The following is a 15,534-nucleotide window of genomic DNA, read 5'->3' on the forward strand; positions in this document are numbered from 1 at the left end:
GCCCAATATACACAATGGGCATGTTTCTAGGGCCTCCCCCACCTGATCCCCTCCGAATACGTCTCGCGCACGCGTTGGGCTTCCCGAATTACCCCAACGATGACACCGTCGAACCGTACATCAACTACCTTCTGAACCAGCACGATGCTCGTGGTACTCCAGAATACGAAGATCTTCTCATAACCATAGTACAATACTTCCATGGCCCTCAGCCCCTTGGGTCAATGAAGAGGAGCATTGAAGGGCTGCTACACTCGCTATCCAACCACCCGAACACACAATGGCACGAAGAGGACACGGTAGTGCGCGCTATTGGCAGCTGCACACTGTTACTGAGCTCGTTTACCGATCTACCAACAGTAGCCGGTAAGCTCCGAATGGTGACGGCAAGCTACAATCTGCGCTTGCACGGAAGCCTGCTGGGTGGCCAGCCATACTTCGAGAGCTTGGCAGAATTGGTAGCGGGCAGCGGCTTGCTACCAGCGCCTGTTGCATTCGCCTCTGTGGTGACCATGGCAGATTTAGAGTCCTTGGAGTCGCTCTTTGTTGACGCCACCCACCTCAACGCGTACAGGTTGACTGTGTTCGGAGCAGTGGAAATCACCTGGACTCATAACATGTCCCGGCACCTCCTGCTATCGAACCGCAACGGACGTCGCATACTTGAGATCTTTGCGCTACCATGCGCGTTAGATGCCGCTCCTCTTAGGATGGTCGGTGTCGGTAATGAGCTGGCGCAAGAGGTCATGGAGTCATACAGCTTGCTATTCAACGCCTGGCCCTCATTGGGTCCTCATGCTAAGCTTGGTTTATGGGTACGTGTTTCTCTACGAACTGCATATGGAGCATACACTGACTTGGTATACCTATATACAGCGGCGATGTTGCCCATGTCAGCCATGTTCTGCTCGACGATACCGCAATCGCGCGATCAGCGATTACCAAGCCTTTAGTCGACTTCAACGTAGCAGCGAATACGACCCTAAGCTTCCTCACCTCATGAGCGCCATAAATCAGCAGCCGATCGCATGGACACCGGGCATATTCCCTCATCTCTGGTCTCGAATCATGATCCTAGATGAGCATCTGCAGCAGGCGAAGCCATGGAGCATTTGGGTCTTGTTCCGTAACCGCAACGATACCTTGCAATTCTGGACGTTCTTGTGAGATACTCAACACTGTTGCATTCATAAAACTGACAACATCAGGTTCGCTACGATCGTGGTCTTCATGACCGCTGTTCAGGTTTTGCTTGGCGTCGCACAAGTCGTGGGGTCGTTCCGCTGATGAACGACATCGGAAGCATTCAGCCTCGTATCACGGGCGGCTAGCCCCCACCCGCAGGTATTGCGAAGATCCATGGTGCGCGTTCGCTTACGCGCCTGCCTGACTGGTCGCGACGGAGAACACCATGATTGTGCAGCTGGCTTGTCTCCAGCCTTTGATGCTGTTGCGAAAACCGGATCTGACTCCCTGTGTTCTAAAGGTACTTCTTGACATGGATGGAGCTTACTTGCTACGATGCCTTCTTCCCCGATCCTTTACCGCCCATAACTTGTGTCGCATCTTCCAGCCACACGAGCAAGATGCAGCTATCGCCTGAAGCCCAAGGCTATCGCCAGCATATACTCAACTACGCTGCACGTTCATATACTCGCACGCTTTTCTTTGGCTATCATTACAGATTTCTCGCTGAGCTGCTCCGAGCTGATGAGGCACATCTACCCAAGCAATACAGTGACCTTGAAGCGTATCATCTTGGCCATTTGTCTGTGTATGGGCCGCCTTGTCATGGCTCTGAGCAGTATCAACGTCATAGTTACAAATATTCTCAGTTACAGGACCTAGTCGCAGCTCCGCCTCCGAGCAAAGGGCAAGGACAGGTCCTTTTCCTCAATGGACATCTTCCAGGGTCTTGGATATGTGAAGTGGGCGCGAAATACAAGATCGCTCCCGAGTTCTTTCGGCAGCATATCCATCTTTGGCGCTCGACTGACGGGCCTGTTCTTCACGCAATCACGAGAAGCCCATACGCCACTTCGAACAAAGGGCTCCTACTGCGTCTTAACACCCAGGGAAACTTTGGCAAGAACAAGCTGCCTGTAGACTCATTCAGTAGCTTGATCTTGCAAGCGCGACGAAGGCTTCTACCCGACGACGTTGAATGGATGCCCAGACGTTTGGCCGCAGCTCCTGGCTGTTCGTATGTAAGAGGCCATGCATATCTTAGCAACCTTCAATTTGTCATCGAGCAAGATGTGTCCATCACCGTTGAGTCAAATGGAGACGGCTGGACTGGTGAGCGACCTGTCAAACCTTGATTTCGTTTCGTCACCGCTTACCATGTGTATCAGCAATCTTGTGGACAGATGTCGGAAGCAGAAATCTCTCTCATAGCCGCACTTACCATCATTTCGTCGAGTATATGGCGGCCAAGACAGAGACAGGACGCCGAGACATCCGCTTATTACCTGTACATTTGCTGGGACAGGAGTCGACGATCAAACACTCATGGCCGCTGCCCTTCCCCGATCTCGATATCGCGCAAGACACCGATGGCTCGCTCTTCCAGACAGCGTCCCATCTGCCATCAGAGCTCCACGTAATGCTTGATGATCACGCAATTGCCGGGCAAGATCCGCTTTACGCGCTTGCACCTATACTCCTGTTTGCAGCTGCCTCGGAGATCCAGCTGCTATCAACACTTCAAAAATGGTACGACATAATCGCGTCGACGAAATGGGATCGGAAGTACTCAACGGAGCATCTAGAACAACTCATAATGCACAAACACCTCCTGGATGACCACGCGAGCCGACATGAAGAAGTTCTCCGATTCATCAGCTCGCCAAAATTGGCTCGATGGGCGGTCAATCTCACACAAGACCAGAGCAATGTAGCTCAGGAAGCCAAAGATGCAGTCAAGGCTGACTACGAGTTCCTCCGATCGCGATGCCGCCAGCTGTCGTTGCACTACCAGGAAGCGATATCGATCCTAGTCAGTGCCACTTCACTTGCAGAATCGCAGAAACAGATCACGCTAGCCACCCAGGTCACGAAGCTCACTATACTTGCGACCATCTTCCTCCCACTTTCGTACTGTACTTCGATATTTGGCATGAACTTTGTGGAACTGGAGCAGTTGAATATATGGATCTGGGTAGTCGTCACCGTGTCTGTTGGGCTTGCGACTTTTGCTATCTATCAGTGGGATGAGAGGCAGAGACTGTGGGAGTTTTGGACCACGATGAAAGCCAAGTTTCGATTGGTGCGCTGGCAACATGATCTTTCAACGACAGTATAACTTCGGAAAATCGGACAAACGGTTACGATCAGTATATATGGTACTTCTTGAGTTCGGCGGGGACTTCGAACGCTCCATAGAACGCAACTCTGCCAGCTCTCAATCGCCGCTCCAGTGCATCACCTTCCATCTCGAAATTCTGCACGTGACCACTGCGCTGTACAAAGCTTTGGAAGCCTACGACACCTGGGCCTTCAGTTCCATCGGTCCTCGTTCCATCCGCATAAAGCGCAGTGCCGCTATGGCCGTTCGGTGGGTCGAAATCAGGATAGACACGGTACAGGATTGCGCGTGACACGAGATCCTTCCATGTTGCCGCATCGTGGTGTTTGAGACTCTTCGAATTGCCCGCTGCAGCTTTCTGGTTCAGGAAGATGCCTTCGCCTACCACAAGGATGTCTGATGGACGACTGCATTTGATGCTTTTCGCTGCCTGTGAGCCTCCCGCGGACTCTGAGCTTTCGGCATCAGCTAAGATCTTGATTGTTGTCGTCTGCTGGCGGAGCGAAATCCACGAATCGTGGTTGAGCCAACCGATACCGCTGACAGGGGACGCGACATCTTTCACCAAAGTCCGATGCGCGGGTTTGATGAGAGTGATGTCGTGGTTGAAGCCGTTCGGATAAATTCTCGCTTCCTGGTCAAAGCTTTGGTGGATCGTTCCGCACTAATGGATGTTAGCATGAAAGCGCATCGACAGTAGTGCACGATGATACAGCCGTGCTGTACGAGTATCATCGGCGTGCTCAGTATACTAACATTTCCACCACCAGCCCAGATTTCAACATGCTCGTTCCAATCATCTTTTAGTTTCTGAACTCGTTCATCATGTTTCCGGCCAAGTATACTGTCGCGATGCGACTTTGCAAGGATCGCTTCAGTGATGACGTGGGTGGACATCAATATGAGTGGGATGCCAGTTCGGCTCACTTTGAGCGCCACGCGTCCAGAAAATTTCTCGTTTCGGTGGTTAGACTTCGGGCGGGCTTCTACGAAGTCGTTGAGCTTTAGCGACGGTCTGTTTGCGAGAGATTGAGCTGACAAGCGTGCGGCCGGGGATGAGCCTGGTGTGCCTAGGGGTACGAGTGATGATCTGTCAAATGTCCTTCCGGTAGTCTCTGTCCTCGTTGGTAACATGGTAGGCTCGATGACCTGTTCGATGTAACAGACCTTGAGACCGCCATATTTATGCGGAAGATGTGATGACGCCCAGGTTGTGTCGAAGTCTTCTGGTACCATGATCTGGAGTAGACCGTTTATCAGAACATAGAATCCAACGCTGCCCTGGAACGTAAGAAAAATGTCTTTGACAAGGTTCAGTGATAGTTCGCCTCGGCAATCAATTAGTGCCGCAGGTCGCGGATCTGGAGGTGGTGTCACTCCGCTGATGGGAGGCCAATGATACTCCACTGGAAGTACCACGGGCGCATTTGCAATGGCAAGAGGATATTGTTTCGGCTTATCTGGTTCCATAGGAGTACAAGTCCAACACCCACTCTGACTACCGTATCTGGTATACGTGACATGGTATTCGATATCCCACTTCCAGTCGTCAGGAAGCCGGGACTGTATATCTAGCCAATTTTGGGATGACGATGTTTCCAAAGACATGTAATCAGATAGTTGGGCTTTGTGGGAAGCACGAATGATATCTGGACTGTTGTCCAGTCCACGGCTTGATTCAACTATGGCCTCTTTAGCTTTCCGAGCTGACCGAGGTCTTTGGATTCCCATGAGTCGTTCGCGAGACAGCCTTACGTCTTCTTCATGAGCCATAGATGACGGAGATTGGAGTGTGCCGGCATAGACGTGCCCAAGATTGTTGGAAGCGTCAAGGGATTGAACATTACGTGGAGGGTGATCAGAAAGATGACTTTCCAATCCCGAAGCCCTTGGTACTGAAATGGCAGGGTACGATGGTCCCATCCATTCTCGCGCATGTTTGTCGTTCTCATTGGATGCACCTTTGACTCCAGTCGGACCGTGGAGAGGCTGCGGCTGGTTGCGAAAATGCTGATGAAAACCCCACCAAGACTGCGACGGACTGTGGAGAGGCCGATGAATACTCCCCAAAGGCTGCGCCTGATCGTTGAAAGGATGCACCTGATTATGTATAGTGGGAGGAACATGAGGTGGCGGAGGGATCCACGCGCTATGGGGTGTCCCATGCGGAAATCCATGCGCAAGCTGCGTCATTGAATAGCCGCTCCATGGTGGATTCTCGTCGCTGCTGATCTTAGTGGAAGGGGTTAGTTGAATATTGCTCTCAGGTCCGCCTTCCTCTACGGGCTCGCGGTGGATCTTTGACGATCCTGACTCGTCTGCGGTGTGTGACCACCACCAATGTCGTTGCCAAACTGTTGATCCGTCGTTTGGATCGATACGATAATGATCTTGATGTCGGTCGCTCCATTTCCAAGACAATTCATACGGATCCATCACTGATGGAGTTTTCCTTCTTCGGTTCAACTTCTAGGTGCGACGTCTATGAGACTATTCTTTGCAACACCTGCTGATCCTTGTCAGTCTCTCTGTATGCTCCGTATGACCCTAATTCGACCAGGCTTCTAATGACTCGTGGAGATCTGACCAAGGCTGAGATATGAACACGCATACCAGAATGACGAAGAGACAGGCGGCGTCGAGTACGTGTCGAAAGAAGACGATAAGTACGTTCACGGAGAGCAACTCGATATTAGAGACAGAGTGAAGAGTGGCTTTTGGAAGCAACGGCGAGAGTCGTAAAGTTGGTAACACTGATACCAGGCTGGAGTGCTAGCTTATGCCCGGCGCGCCACCGCGTCAGCGCAGAGATGCAGCATATCGGCACTGCTGTCCAATGAGGCTGCGCCGCAAAGGATGTGAGCGCCTCGATAACGTCGCGGTCTGTACCAAAGCCATGTAACATCATCACGACAGCGCTTTACTGTATCGTATATACCATGCTATCACTTGCTGCGCGCCTTTTGTTCCTGAGCTCATCATACCATCAACGCAAGCAGACGCATGAAACACAGACTGCGCTGGCACGCCGGCACCACCGAGTATCGGTATCTCCGGCTGCACACGTCCCAGTACGACGGAAACTTTGCCCTCCACCTGTGCCATTGCTATGGCGCATCTCGCGAGCCTTCTACTTTGCGACGAGCCGGCTGGGTCCGAAGTTCTGAAACTCCCACCGACTTGCCAAAAGTACGTCTGTCTGCGAGCCTTCACTCCCTCAGTAAACCAATGGAGATAGGCATTTGATAGCTTCTACATTTCAGTGAATACAACGGCGGATACCCCGTAGTTGTGGTCAAGAATTGTGTGCCTTCCACTTCACTGCCGGGGGAATTGGGAGAGAATCGGAGACGATTCTGATCGGGTCAACCGGCGTTGCGGAGGTATCGGATGTGGGCCAGATCTGGACTTTGCGCGCACTCGTAGTCGTTGTTCGTCTGCTTCGCGTGCAATCGGGCGTTCGATGTGTGTCTAGGACTGCTGCCACACTGGCATTAGCTCAGGACCCGCAACGTCAAGACGAAGCTTCAAGAAACTTTGTCGCCGGTTGTCTACTTACTACAAAGCGTCAGTTCGTCACGTTGGCGATGAATTCTTGCGATAACGCTGTGTGCAGGTTCCAGGATTGATGGATAGCCTGCGCATCGGAGCGCGTTCACAGTCGCGTCGTCCGACGCGTAAAAGACGGCTTCATACGGCGGTAGTGGCTCTCACGACATCTCGTGATTGATGATAGACATAAACTTGTTGGAGTTGGAGGAATGTTTCTAGAAAGCCGGAGGCATTCTCGTAAGGTCCTGGAGCATGTCGTAGGTGTAGTCGAGCCACCGTTGGTAGCAATGACGATGGCATCGCCACCCATCAAGTGGGGCGGCCAACGGTGGCTTGTGCGCTTTGCGCCTTGCGCCTTGCGCAACGCCGATCCCAGGGCACCTACACCATGCCCAAAATTTTTCTGCTGCGATGAACAGCGATGGTGGTGGAGAACGTGTACTGCGCCGCAATGCTGCAGATGACGGTCGTGATGGTAGCTGTCTGTGCACGCGCACTGCTTGTGCACAGCAAACACTCGTTGCGCGACCATTACTGCGAGGTATATAGTGTATTAAATTGTTATTGTAAAAGCTAAGGTACTAACTACTAAGAAAGAAGAGCCTATATACTTATAAGGTAATTACGTAATAGCTTTCTTACCTAGTAAAAGAGTATTATAGACTAAACTCTTTAAGACTATAAAGACCTAGTAATCTAGTATATAAAGTAAAAGCTATATAAAAAACTTCTTTACTAGAGTAGCGTATATAAATAAACTAAATATAAAATAAAATAAGTAAGACCTATATTATATCTTCTCTATCTATAACATAAAAAATAAACTACTTATAGTAGCTAAAGTTAAGCTAAGGTAAAGAGGTCTTTTCTAGCATGTAAAGCTAGTAGCTATATAATACTATTAAACTAATATAGAGGTATTAGTAATTATACTTTTTACATAAGAAGAAATAATAAAATAGAAATATATAGTCTATTATAAAGATTAGTATACTAGAAAAAAAATCTAGAGGTATAACTATTCTATAGAGAAACTATTGCAAAAAATAGGCTAGCGTAAAAAAACTTTTTAGTAAATAAAGAATTATATAAAAGTTCTAAAAACTAGAAAAGTAATAAGTTAAAGCTAACTACTTTAATAAGATTAATTACTTTACTAGATACTTATAATAATATAAGTGTATAGGTAGTATTAAGATAAGAAATATATAATAAAGACTTTTTATTAGAAAGCTAAGATAGCTATTAGATACTAAACCTATAAGTAATAAGAAGTAGCTTACTAGATATTTACGTTGTTATTAGTGTAGAAGTAGTATAAGAATAATATCTATAATTTAAAACTATAGCCTTATAAAGCGTATATATATATTATATTACTAGAATAGAGTACTTTAAGATTAGTTAAATAGATTATTATTAGAGTTATTTACTTTATTATTTGTAGTAGTAAGAGCGTAGTTATTAAGTAGAAATCTAGTAATATTATTAATAATCTAATCTTCTTTAATATTCTCTTTAAGCTCTTCTACTAGTAAGTTAATCTACTTTTTAGTAGAAAGGTTATTAATAAAGTCTTCTTTAGTAACGTTACTTAGTAAAGTATAGTAGTTATCTACCTAAGATAGAACTTCTTCTCTAGTAGACCTAGTTGTTACGACCGCTTGGTTGTAGACTGCTCTAGATCCCTCTAGACCTCTCTAGACTACGCTAGCCTACGCGAGCGCAGGCTCTGCTAGCGTAGAAACCTAGAGAAACCTCTTATAAGCAACAGCTCTACCTAGATTACTTAGTAGAGGTTTGCGTTTATATAATCTTGTGTTAACCTATTCTACTTTTATAATACAAACCTCTACCTACAACTATTAGCGATACTATAAATATAGTTTTGTTACAATTACGCAGCGCGGCAGAAAACGCGGCTTTCTAGGCCTAGTCTAGGCTAGCTGATACTCTATTAGCTCTAACTGCTACTAAAGAGAAATTACGAGCTCTAACACCTACTGCAGGAACACTACTAGTTAAGAAGAGAATATCTGTTAACAAACTAACGCTGTTAACTCTCTAGCAAGAACTTAAATAAGAAGAATAGCTTCTATTAGAAGCTAAACAGCGTGTAAAGATTGCTGCTCTACGCGTCTAACATAAGGCTCTTAAGGCTGCACTCGCTAGAGGTAACCTCTAGACTCTACTACTACCTATACTAACACTAGCTCTAGCTGCGCCCGCTAAGAGCACTCTACACTAGACTAGACCTTTTAAGATCTTACTTCTAAAATCTAACTCTCTAACGCGTTTTAAAGGTAAGGATAAAGCACAACTTAATAGCTAGGCTAGAGCTTGCGAACGCTTCTTTAAGGGCAACTCTGCCTTAACTAACCTAACTGCGTAAGTTAACTTCGCGATTAGATAGCTTAGGGACTACTAACTTAACTATTAGGAAAGAATAGCTAGAGCTGTCGCGGCTAACCTAGGAGCGCTAGTTCTAACCTAGGCTACTCTAAAGTCGGCTATGCTAGAGTCTCTTAGCTCCCTCTTTAAACGTAAGTAGATAGCTAAGAAGAAGATTAAGAACGCGAGACAGCGTTATTACACCTCTACTAAGCTTCTTAACTACCTTAAGATATAATAGAAGAAGCTTAACGCCTAAGCTGCTCTTAATAATACTAACAAGGATTATATCTACAACTTCTACTCTGCTCTTGACCTAAAGATACGCGAATAACTAGACAATATTAAGTAGAAATAGTATAGCCTTGTAGCACTAGAGGCTAAGGCTAACTAGTAGCACAGAGCTCTAGAATCTGCACTTTAGGTTAGACAGGCCTAGATAGGTACAGACAACACTAGAAGAGACTAGTTACTCTTTAAGCGAACACAGTATAACGCTAACTAACGTAGCCTACCTAGCTAAGAGGTAAGACTACGCGCTTCTCTTAAGAGAGAACCTGTAACTACTCTAGTAGCCTAAATAAGCACGAAGAACATTAGTTAGGTTAAATGCTATAACTGCTACTGCAAAGAGCACTACAAGAGAGAGTATTCTAACTCTACTAGCACCTAGGAGGGAAAAGCGCACTCTTAGGCTACCTAACTCTATAGCCTAAGAGACTTGTTACATACTTTAAGAGTCTTATCGCTGCTGCAAGCAGCAAGCGCAAGACTAGGCTAGAGGTAGTAGGCTTGTCTCTAATTGCTGTAGAAGGCACTGTTCTAGCTAAATCTAGGCCTATCTATATCTAGGCGCTTCTTAACAGCAGCGCTAAGGCTAACTTTATTAGTTAAGCTATAGCTGGCAAAGCTAGATACGTACTATACTAAGACAGTACAACCTAGTTCTACAGTCTTAATAGCTAAGAACTAGCTGTATTAGGCTAGGTAGACGTTAAGTACACTATAACTAATAGCTATAGTACTACCTAAGAAGGGTAGAGAGAGTTCTATCTAGGAGACCTTGAAGGATTTAACATAATTCTAGGTATGCTATAGCTAGAGTAATAGCGATCTACTCTAAACTTTGTCTTAAAATCTATAAGATTTGCGAAGCGGGCTAGATACCGCAAGATCGCTCTAGAGACCTCTGAACGATTTATAGCTATACTTCTTAATAAGAATAATAACGGCTTTCTACTAGCAGCGGGCTAGGCTGGCCTAGACAATAGTACTCTACTCTATTAGTACTACAGCTTCTAGGCAAAGGCCTTTTCTAAAGAAGACGCTGCTATTCTAGCTAAACATAGGCTACACGAGATAGCAATTAACCTAGAGAAGAGGAAGAACCTACCTTATAGACTACTATACAGCCTATTAGTGATAGAGGTAGAGATACTGCGCAAATATATTAATAAGAACCTTGCTAGGGGATAGATTAGGCGCTCTACCTTTAAGGTAGGGGCGCTAATTCTATTTGTAAAGAAGAAGGACGGCTCTCTCTAGTTGTGTGTAGACTACTGCAGCCTTAACGCGATTACTATAAAGAACTGCTACCTGCTACTACTTATAGAAGAGTCTCTTAATTAACTTAGATCTGTATTAATCTACACTAAACTAGACCTACAGGATGCTTACTATTGCATCCGCATTAAGAACAGAGACAAGTAGAAGACAGCCTTCTGCACTAGGTATAGCTATTTTAAATACACTGTAATGCTATTTAGCCTTACTAATGCCTCTGCAGTGTTCTAGAATTATATTAACTTAATTCTGTTAGACCTACTAGATATCTGCTGCATTGTATACCTTAATAACATTCTTATCTACTTCTAGAACAAAGAGGAACACGTTAGCTAGGTCTAGGAGGTGCTGTCTAGACTTATCTAGTACAGGCTATACGCTAAACTCTCTAAGTACAACTTCTACACCTAGAGAGTAGGCTACTTAGGCTTTGTAGTTACTCTACAGGGAGTAGAGATAAAGACTAACTACGTTGACACTATTTAATTCTAGCCTACACTAGCCTTAGTTAGAGACGTCTAGATCTTTCTAGGCTTCGCTAACTACTACTAGCGCTTTGTAGAAGAGTTCTCTAGGATAGCTACTCTCCTCTACTAGATTATCTAAAGGCTGTCTAAGGCGAGCAAGGGCGGCTACTAGTAACAACAAGAAGAATCGCGCCTAATTAAGCTAGATCCTAACGCTGTTAAGGCTTTTAAGATTCTTAAAGAAAGATTCGCTATAGGCCTTGTTCTAGTCTATTTTAACTCTAGCCTACTCTGCAAGGTAGAAACTAACGCCTTAGGCTTCGCGATCTCTAGGATTCTAAACTAGTCTAGACTAGGACCTAATAGTAAGGATCTGTAGTATCTAATCGCGTACTATTTGCGTAAGATAACCTCTGCTAAGCGTAATTACAACATGCATGACAGAGAACTCCTTGTAGTAGTAGAGGCCTTTAAACACTAGAGGTATTATCTTAAGAGTGTAGCCTATAACATTACTCTTTATATAGACTACTATAACCTACAAGAGTTTATATCTACTAAGGTACTATTACGTAGGCAGGCTAGATAGGCGGAATAGCTAGCCGCCTTTTACTTTACTATAGTCTACTGCTCTAGGTAGACTAACTCTGCTAATAGACTGTCTAGACGCCTAGATTATAAGTTAGGCGAGAACGCGGCGGGTTTAGCTAGTAGCGACAAGAGGTTACTAGTAGAGCTTTAGTGTAAGCTATAGTTAACTAACGCAGACAGCTCTAAAGAGCGCGCGGTTACTCTAGAAGGGGCAAGAGAACTCTAGATTAGGGTAGTTGTAGGCACGACTAGAGCTGTTGCCCTAGGTTAACTAATATTACCTACTAACTAGACTAGGCTACTACACTCTGTACGCGACGCTATTAGAGAGGGCATACTTAGCGATAAGCACGCAGACCTCGCTAGAGAGGCACTATTAATGTTAGTTAACACTTAACTGTAGTAGGCAGACTAATAGAGTATAGAATTAGATAACACGCTTCTTTATAAGGGAAGACTTTATATTCTAGAAGTAGCCTGCGTTAAGGTTCTGTAAGCTTGCTACAATAACCTCTTAGCGGGTTACTTTAGGTTTGCCTAAACTCTAGATCTTGTGTTAAGAGAATTCTAGTAGCTAGAGGTCTAATAGATAGTTAAGAACTACTGTTAGTTCTGCATAACCTGCGCGAGAATAAAACCTACTAGGTATGCTAGGCACAGAGAACTATAGTTACTACCTATACTAGCTAACATCTAGAAGGACATCGCTATAGACTTTATTACTAAGTTGCCTCTAAGCACTCTAGAAGGGCGAGAGTATAACAGTATACTTGTAGTTGTATGCCGCTTCTCTAAGATAGTACACTTTATACTATCTAGAGGTAACCTAGACGCGCTAGAACTAGCTAAAACCTTCTATTAGGAGATTGTGCGCCTCTACAGCCTACTAAAGTTAGTAGTTACTAATAGAGGGGTGCTGTTTACGTTGGTGTACTAGAGCACCTTTGCTTAATGCCTAGAGACTAGACAACTACTGTTAATAGCCTTTTACCTCTAGACTAATAGCTAGACAGAGCGTATAAATTAGGTTCTAGAGTAGTACCTTAGAGCCTATATAAACTACGAGTAGAATAACTAGGCAACTCTGCTAGCTGACGCTAAGTTTGCGTATAATAACTCTAAACATAACTTAACTAGCGTTGCTCTATTTAAGCTAGTGTATAGCCGCACGATCCTATCCGCACTAGAGTTAACTAGCCTAGATCTAGCTAGACTGTCTAAGCGCGCGCTCTAAGACTAGAAACTACGCAAGAAAGTGCGCAAAATAGTATAATAAAACTTAGTAAGAGTCTAAGAGTACTAATAGAAGGCGTATAATAAAAGCTATAAGCCTAAGAAGTTTAAGGTTAGTGATTAGGTTATGCTAGACACACGCAATATCCGCATAACTAGGCCTAAAAAGAAACTAGACTACAAGTACTAGGGCCTACTTAAAGTAACAGAATAGATTAGTAAGTAAGCCTACTAACTAGACCTTCTAGAAGACAGCAGAATCTACCTAGTCTTCTACGTTAGCCTACTAGAGAACGCTCCTAATACTAGTCTAGTCTAGAGAGACTAAGATCTACTCTATTGCATTACTCTATAGGTAGGCAACAACGTGTATAAGGTAGATAGGATACTTAAGAAGCAAAAGGTAGAAGATTCTTAGATGTACTTAGTTAAATAGACAGGCTATCTAGACTCTAATAATTAATAGCTGCCTTTAGAGAAGATCTCTCTTAGCGCTATAAGGGCGTTTAAGAAGTTCTAAGAACACTTTAACTAGAGGCGATTACGCTAGAGTAGGCCTAGAAAGGGCTAGATAGGTCTAGATTAGCCTAGTCTAACATCCTAACAGGGCAGGCTAGAGGACACATTAGATTAAATAAATTAACAAATTTCTTAAGTGTAATAGACTCTAAAATTACTTAAATCTTAATTATAAGCATAAAGGAATTAATAATTATATTTCTAAGGCTAAAGCTGATCTGTACTAATTTAGACCTATCTAGGCTAGATAGTAACTAATTACTATGCAAAGAACAATAACAGGCAGATTAGAACTAGGAAGGACTCTAGAGGGCCTGACCTAGACTAATCTACACTAGAGTATCTTAGACGCTAAACTCTACAACTAGAAAACGCTAACTAGAACAAGACTATCTAAATTAACCTAGGGATAGCTCTAGATAGACCTAGGCTACGCTAGGTTAGCCTAGGGCGGAGCAGGGTAATTAGCCTAGAAGCTATCTTTAGTAGCCTTAGACGGCTTACTCTTAATTAAGAATAGCAAGTTAACAAGACCCTTAACCTTAGCCTCTAGAGCTAGAACCTTCTTCTTAAGAGAATCTGCGTTCTTCTTCTTCTAGACTAGGTTAGATAGGTCTAGATTAGAATAGAGAAGAGTGTACTTACGCACTTGCTAGGAGTCTTAGGAGCCCTGTTAGCGTTACTGCGAGACTTAGCCTTCTAGGCGACTCTAAGAACCTTAGTGTTAAACTAGACATGCTTACTAGAGTGCAGAGGCGTATTCTTATTGTTAACGTATTAGATAGTGTTTCTACCTAGATTAGTACAGATTAGTATAGATAACTCTAGATTACTTACATAGCGAAGGTAGTAGCCTAGGCCTTAACGTTCTGCTTTAGAGATAACTTGTCTGTAGTAGAGGCGTTTAAGACATTGTAGACTAGAGCGTTTAAGAGCGCCTAAGAGTACATTCTGTAGATCTTCGCCTATATTGCGATAATACTAGAGACAGCGTACTTAGGCAGCTAGATTTAGTCTAGATTAGCCTAGATTACACTAGGATAGTATTACTTACTTAAAAACAATCTTAACTAGACAAGTTGTAGAGAATACAGCGAAGAAAGGTTAGAGCCTTTTTCTTACTAATAGTACAAGACGCTATTATAGTAGTCCTGCTCTGTAGGGTCTAGGTTAGTATAGATTAGTATAGATAGCTCTAGGAAGAAGCACTAACCTGCATCTTGTAGTTCTTGTCTAGTAGATAGTAGTAGGGCACTAGATTAGTCTACTAGTTGTTCTTAACAGTAGTATACAAGATGTTGCTACAGCGTACACAACTATTTAGGTTGTGTCTGGCCTTAGTAGTTACGTCTCTTAGTTGCTAGGCTCTAAGCGCCTGCATTGCGACTAGATTAGTATAGATAGGACTAGATCGGGATTAAAGATAGCTAGTTATTACTAGAATGCTCTAGGCAGCAGAAGATAGAGATAAATAGCGCGAGATTGCGCTAGATCGCGGTTAATAGTGTTAGTTAATAGGCTTCTACACTTGTTAGTAAAAGAAGGGGAAAGGCAAGGCTAGACTACGCTAGGCTAGCCTAGATCTACTCTAATCTAGGGTAGTCTAGACTAATTCTAACATGTAGAGATTTTAGGAATACTTACTAAATAATAGGTAGGAGTAAGGAGTCTAGGTAGGTAGCCTAAAAAGAGATTCTCTAATATCGACGCACAGGCTACATTTTAGCCTAGGCTTAGCGCTTACATAATCTTCTAAATTTTTTTAATTCTCTATCTTGTGCGGGACGCACTTCTAGAGAGAAGAAAGACTTTGTTACAACTGCTTAGTCGTAGACTGCTCTAGATCTCTCTAGACCTCTCTAGACTACGCTAGCCTACGCAAGCGTAGGCTCTGCTAGCGTAGAAACCTAG

At 44.3% G+C, this 15,534-nt stretch overlaps 4 protein-coding genes across 4 annotated transcripts; 2 read left to right on the forward strand and 2 right to left on the reverse strand.

Moving 5' to 3' along the window:
* Positions 1-14: 14 nt before the first annotated feature.
* J4E79_011589 (uncharacterized protein) lies at positions 15-1,003 on the forward strand (the record flags this gene model as incomplete). Its single annotated transcript, XM_049360418.1, has 2 exons — positions 15-815; positions 947-1,003. The coding sequence occupies 2 exons, from the start codon at positions 15-17 to the stop codon at positions 1,001-1,003; spliced, it is 858 nt and encodes a 285-aa protein (XP_049205179.1).
* Positions 1,004-2,425: 1,422 nt separating this feature from the next.
* Positions 2,426-3,304, forward strand: J4E79_011590 (uncharacterized protein; the record flags this gene model as incomplete). The annotated part of the gene is made up of 1 exon (XM_049360419.1): positions 2,426-3,304. One exon carries the CDS (start codon positions 2,426-2,428, stop codon positions 3,302-3,304), a length of 879 nt encoding a protein of 292 aa, XP_049205180.1.
* Positions 3,305-3,332: 28 nt separating this feature from the next.
* On the reverse strand, positions 3,333-4,543 carry J4E79_011591 (uncharacterized protein; the record flags this gene model as incomplete). The annotated part of the gene is made up of 2 exons (XM_049360420.1): positions 3,333-3,971; positions 4,064-4,543. The coding sequence occupies 2 exons, from the start codon at positions 4,541-4,543 to the stop codon at positions 3,333-3,335; spliced, it is 1,119 nt and encodes a 372-aa protein (XP_049205181.1).
* A 9,549-nt stretch (positions 4,544-14,092) lies between these two features.
* J4E79_011592 (uncharacterized protein) lies at positions 14,093-14,842 on the reverse strand (the record flags this gene model as incomplete). Its single annotated transcript, XM_049360421.1, has 4 exons — positions 14,093-14,218; positions 14,269-14,293; positions 14,678-14,693; positions 14,833-14,842. The coding sequence occupies 4 exons, from the start codon at positions 14,840-14,842 to the stop codon at positions 14,093-14,095; spliced, it is 177 nt and encodes a 58-aa protein (XP_049205182.1).
* Between the last annotated feature and the right edge of the window lie 692 nt (positions 14,843-15,534).

Source organism: Alternaria viburni (assembly GCF_023758015.1).
Source record: "Alternaria viburni strain BMP 2772 chromosome Unknown scaffold_44, whole genome shotgun sequence".
NCBI lineage: Eukaryota > Fungi > Ascomycota > Dothideomycetes > Pleosporales > Pleosporaceae > Alternaria > Alternaria viburni.